Raw genomic sequence first — 7,912 nt, 5'->3', positions numbered from 1 at the left:
CACCACTCTTCTGTTCATCAGAAACCATGGCCTGATTTCTTTTGCTTGGTTTTACTTTTCCCATTTTGAGTTGGCATCCCTCTCTGTCCTGCCTTCATAGACACGGAAGTTTTGTCCTTATTCTGTAAACAACAAACCAACATTAAGTAAATTCCTTTGGTAGTTTGTTGATACTAATGGGGTTGACCATTTCACTCTCCATAAGGAGAAATGCCTGTTTTTCTTTTATGACTCAAGTGCTTGCAGATGTGCCTGCTTTTCTATAGATGAAAATAATTAAGTACATCCCTTTCCCTATTAGCTCTGTTTGTTAGCTAACATTAATTCCTCTTATTTGCTGAACTGGAAAAGAGGCCAAACTTGTAAGGGTAGTAAACTTTTTTCATGGTATTCAACCTTCTGACCCTATAATCTGACCTTGTCACCTAGAAATGTGTTCATAGCTCTCCTGGGACACGGATGTGATGTAAGTTAGATATGCTCACACCTGTTCCAAGCACATAGCTCTCCTTCCTCCATTGGTGGCTGTTTCATAGAGTGAGCGAGGGGAAAGAGATGCTCACAGGTCACAACCTGCTAACCCTTCATGAAGATGTTTGCTCACAGATTGCTTACTCAAATAACAAACCTTTGGCTCAGACTCAGAAAGTGCTAACCATAAGTTTAATCTATCATAACTTGGGAAGTAATGGGCTAAGTAAGAGGCTCTAATGTTTGTTTCCTGAGGCAGTGCTTATTTAGCAATTTATTAGTAAATATAAAGGAAGTATCTTATAAAAAGGAACACAGAAAGGCATTATTTCCTGTAATATTACTGATTTTTCCCTGTAAGCATTATTTCTTTTTAATGGTTCTCATGACTTCATGTTGAAATGTGTCATTGAGGGATACATTAATAATTTTTTATGCTGCCTTAGGTGTGTCACACAAGAGAAAAAATTCTACAATGAGAACCATTCAGAGGCCAATAAACTTTGTTTTATCCTCATGTGTACGCAGGTTGGGTACTGTGCTGCCTTTTGCATATATTTCTTACCTTTTTTCCTTCCTTGTTAAAACTGTTCTGGGAGAAGACTTGTTAACACTTTTTTTTTTCCCTCTAGAAGGCGTATAGTTAAGACAATTGCTTGGATGATTTTATGTGAATTAAGTGGCTTGCTTATTACAATGAGAACTTTATTTGCATCTACTTAAAATCATATATTCCAGAGACCAGTTTGGATCTCTCAATTAAACTTGGAGATATCTGATCAAGCCTGGAATCTTCGCTTCCAAATACTGTTTATGACTTATTTTTAGATACTCAAAAATAACACTACATGGCCAGTTACATCACAGGGAGATATTTGTAACTAGATTTTACTTACTTGGTTACCTCTTTAGTTTCAAAAGTTTAGTATAATTTGTTTTTGTGATGTGTGGTTGCTTTTGTTATCTTTATTTACAAGAGAGAAGTTTATTAAAACAATCTCCTGGGGGCCTTGGAAGACGTTCAGTGGATTACATGCTTGTTGTTGAACTGTGAGTACCTGAGTTGGATACCCAGCACCTACATAAAAGCTAGACATTTGGGTGGTGGTGGTCTTGGATCCAGGGGACTTAATGGCCAACTGCCAAACTCCAGGTTTGGTGAGAGATCCTGCCTCAAAAACTATGGTGGATACTGGGCTGGTGGTGGTACATGCCTTTAAACCCAGCATTCAGGAGGCAGATGGATCTTTATGAATTCGAGGTCAGCCTGGTCTACAGATCGAGTTCCATGACAGCCAAGGTGACACAGAGAGACCCTATCTCCAAAAAACAAATCTACAGTGGACAGCCATTCAGGAAGACAACAACAGGTGTTGACTGGCTTCTACACACACGCATGGACACCTCTACACACAGGTATCCACCATTACAGAAACTAGCAGTGAGAAAATAATCATCTGTGTGGTGAGACTTAAGACAGGGTCTCTGCAGCCAGGCTGACCTCAAGCTCAAAATTCTGTTCCTCTACCTGAGGGCTGAGGTTATAGGATGCATCAGCACACTTCCCATTTTAGAGCCTTTAAAACACCAAAACTTTAGATTGCTGTCAGAGCTAAAAGTCAAAGCTACATAGGACAAAATCTCTTGAAGACTAGAGGGAGCTGAGTGGTTAAGAGCTAACACTCCTCCAGGGGACCTCAGTTTGATTCCAGCACCCAAGTCAAGCATCTGTAAACTGCAGCTCCAGAAACTCTTGACATCTCTGGCTCTGTAAGCATCTGCATTTTCCTGTACATACTCAAATGCAGGCACCAGGTATGTACACACACAATTAAAAAAGCTAAGACATTTTAAAGTACTCGTTACGTCTAGCAGTTCTGAGCACTTGGTGCTCTGTTTACAGAGAGATGATCAGGGTTTGATTGCTAGCACCCAATGGTCTCAGTCTCTGCAACCCTAGTTCTGCAGGATCTTGTGCTTTCTTCTGGTCCCCAAGGGCTGCTGCATACGGAAAGTGCATATGCACTCATGCAGACACACACAACATTCACATAAAAGTAAAAGTCATTTTATTTTTTGGTTTTGAAATGCTTCACTTCCAAGCTTTTTAGAAGTACTGCTACCTGGTTTTACTGGTATTGGTTAAATACCTTGTTACGGTAGCCACATACGGCAGGCACTATGTCTGAGACTCCCACGACAAATGGGCACAACTGATTCCTTATAGAAAGGGAAAGTAGGTCCCCCTAACTTCAGTAATAGGCAGCTCATTCATCCTAAGCAGTAGAAAGAGCTCTAAGTCTATCCTAAATAAAAATGCCAAATGAAGACTCTTGAGTTGAAACTGAGGTGGGATCCCTAAAATATTTCCATACAAGTTTTTTCCTTCGTAATTTGTAAGCATATTTACTTGTTATTACAGAGCCACAGTCCAGTAAACTTAACACAGTTATGTAACTAAAGGCTTTCTATTTACATCAAGGTAGGAGGCATGTGGGAAAATGGGTTACAAACAAGCTTTATTTACACAGGGATAATAGAGATATCAATAACTCAAATATTGAATAAATTCAGCTTTGGGTTGGCTATAAGTTCATGCCTCACCAATCCTGTTGTGTAGTAGTTTAAGACTACACTTGGTATTTCCCCTCAGTTCTCTGTTACTGAAATCTGCAAAGATTCAGAACACTGTATAGCTTGTTAAACAGCAACAGAAATGAGACGATGTACTCGAAGTCAGTCTCTCACAAAAAAGACATTATATCCAAGTTCTGTTAAAGCGCCAGCCAGTAAGGCCCATAAAGGAATGAAGACATAGGAAAGATTCATGTTAGTAAACTGTTCCAGTTTAGCACACAGTGCGAGGCAGAAGGCTAACTTCAGTAACATTGCAACGAGGTACCAGGCTTTCTTTTTAATGTTATGTGATCCATGTCGAGGGTCAAAGCCAGACTTACACCGCCCAGCCATTTTCACAATCAGCATGACGAGGAGGATAGTGTCAAATATCCAGACTGGAATAAATATGAGGAACCAGTTCCAGGGCGCCTTCTCATCCAGCTTCAACACCAGCATGATCAGGAAGAGGAGTGTGAAAAGCCAGGTGAGGAGTACTCTCTGAGCCAAGGACATTCTCATTTACACAGCTGAAAGAGGCTGTTTCAGGGATGGAATAGGGGAGATACACCCTAGAAAAGAAAAGAGGTCAGGATTTGAGAGCACAAACCACTTTGATTCCTAGTAAAGTTGGCTGCTTCCCACATCTCAGACTTTCTAATTTGGAAAGTATTCTTCCCCTCAAAACCCATTGTAGCAATACCAACAACCACTTCTGTGTGTATGCACACACGCATAATTTTTAATAAAGATTATACAGTGCTCTGCCTGCATATATGCCTGCACACTGGAAAAGGTGAATCACCATGTAGTTGCTGGGAATTGAACTAAGGACCTCTGGAAGAGTAGCCAGTGCTCTTAACCACTGAGCCATCTCTCCAGCCCCCACCCCCATCTTAAAAATACTCTCTGAATTATGAGTATGTGTGGGTATATTCACATGAGTGCAGGCACTCTTAGAGGCTAGAAGCAGCAGGCTGCACTGGAGCACAGTGCCAAGCAGTTGTGAACCTCTTAATAATGGGTGCTGGGAACTGCCTTCCAGTCTTCTTGTAGGTGCAGGCTGTATTTTTATTTTAAAGACAGGGTTTCTCTGTATAGCCCTGGCTATCCTGGAACTGCTTTGTAGACCAAACTGGCTTCAAACTCACGGAGATCTGCCTGCCTCTGTCTCCTGACTGCTGAGATTAAAGGCCTGCACCACCACTCCCTGAAGCAACACAAGGTTTGTAAGAATGGAATGTGTAATACAAACTGAAAACATCAACAATTACAGATAGTCCTGAACCACCTGATGTGGGTAGTGGGCACTGAACTCAGGTCCTCTGGAAGAATAGGAAGCATTTATAATCAGTGAGCCATCTCTCCACTACCTATAATCCATATTTTTGTCTGTTACATCAAGAAGGTCTATTACCCACTCACTTCCAGAATATTTTCAATTTTTTCTTATTTTTTTTCAATGCTAACATCACTAAAATAATTCTTAAAAACTTCCCCTTTCAGTTGGGAATGCATTAACTTACATCTTCGCTTTAGGTATAAGTATGTATTATATCTAATCTTCATGCATGGATTTACAATTTAAGATTTTTTTTTTTAATTGAAACCTTCTGACCATTAAGGGTAGATACAATGGGAAATCAAAAGCCAAACTATATGCAGCTGAGTCAGTAGTTAAACGAAGGCAAAGAAATGGAAACAGCTGAGCCATGTGAAGAAAAAGTGAAGCAAAGGACATGAGATTGTGAGAGGACTAAGTGGAAGCACTTGTTCTCCTTCCACTACATAGGTTCTGAGGCTGACCTCGGGGGCATTTGCCTGCTGAACCAGCATACCATCCCATGAGGTAGTATTTAGGAAAGTAGACACCATGATAAGCCCAGGGGAAAAGGAGCCACTGGCAAGTGACAAGATTGAAGATGAGCACACACTAGCAGGGCGAGGAAAGACCAGAAACTGTAGAGGTAAACAAAAGGTATAGGTACTAGGGAAGATACAGGAAGAGCTAAGGACTGGATACATAAACCAACTGCCTCAGACCAGTGTGCTCAACTGTGCTTGATACACTGTGCCCAAACCTGTAGTCGGGATAAAAGTCTGTGGTAGTTGAGTAGTTAGATGTGGATGTCCTAGTGCCTTTTTTTCTGAGACCTATTTGTATTTTGTTTAGTTTGCAAATGCTTTAGACTGCTGGATTTTGGCTTTTAGGAAATCTTTCTAAATCCTTTTTTTTCTTTCCTTCCTCTCTGTGTCTTTTTCTTTTTGAGACAGACTCTAACTATGTAGCTCTCGCTTGCCTAGAACTTTGCTTACATAGACCGGACTGGCCTTAAATTCAAGAGAACTACCTGACACGACTCTGGTAGGATTCAAGTAGGGGAGAGGGGCTAAGAACTGTTCACACTGGGCTAAGTCTTTACTGGGCCTTCTTTGCTGGAAGCCTCAGACAGTGGAACGAGATTAAATTCGGAAGCAGAGGTGGAGATGTGTGCAGGCTGCTTAGCTACGTTTTTAATCCTATGAATGACGTTTGTTCAGGCCCAACCTCTGATTTGGTCAATTTAGTTACAAAGGTTTGTGATCATTAAATCCCTTAAACATAACTTCTGTATGCTCCAGGATAATACAAACTTCATTTTTTCCCCCCTCCTTCAGGGACAATTGTCAAGTTGAATGCAATGATTACAGGCGTTTTTAGGTCAAGAGGTGCAAGGATGCAGGGGCCTAACCTTATTGTGGTTACAACTTTCTCATTGTCGGTCGCAACAAAACTCAGCTGCAGGGAAATACTTCGAACAAAGAGAGACGACCTTACTGATATTTAACTGACGCTGGAAGCATTGCATACGCCGAACTACAGTAGTGACATAAGATTCCAATTTTACAAAAAGATCTCAATTGTTTTAATAGAATTTTTTTTTTTTTTTTAAACCACCACTTTCTAAGGAATGGTCAAAGACGCATTTCTAGGATAAGATTTGCTCAGCAGATATTTCCCCTTAAGGTGGTTATTTCTGGTACACAGAAGGCAGGTTTTTGTTCGTATGATTCCGGATCCACTGTTAAAACCTTCAGAGTTTTTTTCACACATGGAAATCTACAGGCCTTTTATGCTATCATCTGCATCTAGCGATCACTTGTGTAGCGACTTCATCCAAGGTCCTTTCCCTTCTCCCGGTACTGTCAATACTCTTCTAAATGAACTCTCCTTACTCAAAGATAGCTCGGTTTAATCACCTCACAATCTCCTCTACAAAATAAGTGGACTCGCTGCTTACAACTTAGCTGGCTTTAGGGCTCATCGGTCCTGTAACGTCAGGATGCTGCAAACTATGCTGGTCTTTGGTCTGCAAATGCCCACGGTGCTTTCGCGGGGCTGTCCTGACTCTCTCAAACCCATGTTGGAATTTAATGCGGGTATCTCAAGACGCACCCCGTAGCGTCGTGCCATGCGCCCGAGCGCTAGTGGGGCCGCAGAGGGATGGGGTGAGGGTCACCCAGGCACCCCGAGGCAGCGCCGCGGCACCGAGAGGGCAAGGGCCGAACTCCCGACTCACCTGGTAGCGCGGCTGGCGGGAGAGCCGAGAGGGCAGCGAAGGTCGGGAAATCCGCCAGTTTGGATCCTAGTCCTCTTCCACACTTTGCCCCCCATTAAATTCTTAACCCCTCACATGATAATTGAGGAGAAGATAGAGTTCCGCCTCTCCAAACCGCCGCAGCGGACGCCCGGCACACCTCAGGGCTCCGCCCACATCCGGGGCTGGTCCTGCCGCTCTCGGCCTGTCCCGGAGAGCGGAGAGGACGCCGTTCGGCGATCATAGGCCCCTTCTCCTCGGTCATTGGCCCATTTGGTCGCCAATAACCGGCCGCCCCCTTTCTGGTTCGACAAAAGGGCGGCAATAAACACGCCCACTGGACCCGCCTCTTAGTCCTATAGGTTGGGAGAAAAGTCAGTTTTCGGCTCACGCCCGGCGTCGGCCCCGCCCTCGCATCGCCCCGCCCCGGCGACCTGCGGGCCCCGGCGCAGACTCCGTGGCCAGCCGTGGAGAAGCGAGGGGCGGGGCGGCCCGGGGGAGGGGGTCGGGGGTGGAAGGCGGAGCGCGGGGCCGGCGGGAGGGTGGAGGGAGCGCGCCGCCGGCGGCGGGGCTGTAGCTCTTCGGGCTCCGGCGGCGGTGGCGGCGTTTGCCTTTGGGTGTCTGTGTGTCTCCTAGCCGCTTCTTAGCGGCGCGGCTACGGTAAGCACCACGGCTCCAGGCTCGGCGGGCCATGTGGAGGTCGCCGCGCTCTGACAGGCTCCCGGGGCTGTGCGGAGCGGGCGGCGGAGCGGGGAGGCGGGAAGGGGGCGCGGGCTCCGGGGTCGGCGCGGCGCCCCCTGCCACGGGCACCTGCGGGCCCCACTCGGCCGCGGCCCCCTTTCATCGCCCGGGCAGCGGCGGCTGCGGCCCGAAGCCCGGCGCCCGGTGTCGGTGCCCTTGCGCTCCGCGGGCGTGGGGTCGCGCCGTCCCCAGAGGGCGTGTGGGGGCGGCGGGTGGCCTGGCCCGGGCCCACGCGAGGTCCGCTAGCGGCGGGAGGCGCGGGCTCGCGGAGCGGTCGCCCCGCGTGCAGGCGCTGCCCGCGCGGACAGGCAGCTGCTGCTCCCCGCAGCCCCGGCACACTTGAGTTGCGGATCCTCTGGGGACTGCGGAGGGGCGGCTGCCCGAGTCCTATGCGCGGGCCTTGCAGGTCTGCAAACAATGCCGCGCACCATAGGCATGCTTCACCTTGTTTGTACCGCGTGTGGACAGCCGGCGGTCCGGTATTGTTCTGGTATTGTGCTTTCTAA

General features: G+C 46.3%; 1 protein-coding gene across 1 annotated transcript; it reads right to left on the bottom strand.

Moving 5' to 3' along the window:
• Window positions 1–2,738: 2,738 nt before the first annotated feature.
• Window positions 2,739–6,843, bottom strand: Tmem60 (transmembrane protein 60). The gene is made up of 2 exons (XM_051152098.1): window positions 6,648–6,843; window positions 2,739–3,659 (listed from the first exon to the last, which is right to left on the bottom strand). Exon 2 carries the CDS (start codon window positions 3,607–3,609, stop codon window positions 3,208–3,210), a length of 402 nt encoding a protein of 133 aa, XP_051008055.1. The 5' UTR covers window positions 3,610–3,659; window positions 6,648–6,843; the 3' UTR covers window positions 2,739–3,207.
• Window positions 6,844–7,912: the final 1,069 nt, after the last annotated feature.

The sequence above is a fragment of the Acomys russatus genome, chromosome 10, assembly GCF_903995435.1.
Source record: "Acomys russatus chromosome 10, mAcoRus1.1, whole genome shotgun sequence".
NCBI lineage: Eukaryota > Metazoa > Chordata > Mammalia > Rodentia > Muridae > Acomys > Acomys russatus.
Note: the sequence above shows the minus strand (reverse complement) of the source record. Positions and strands in the feature narration are given on the sequence as shown.

Excerpts from the sequence above, each read along its gene's own strand:
- Tmem60 (XM_051152098.1), bottom strand. The coding sequence starts at position 3,609 with ATGAGAATGTCCTTGGCTCAGAGAGTACTCCTCACCTGGCTTTTCACA.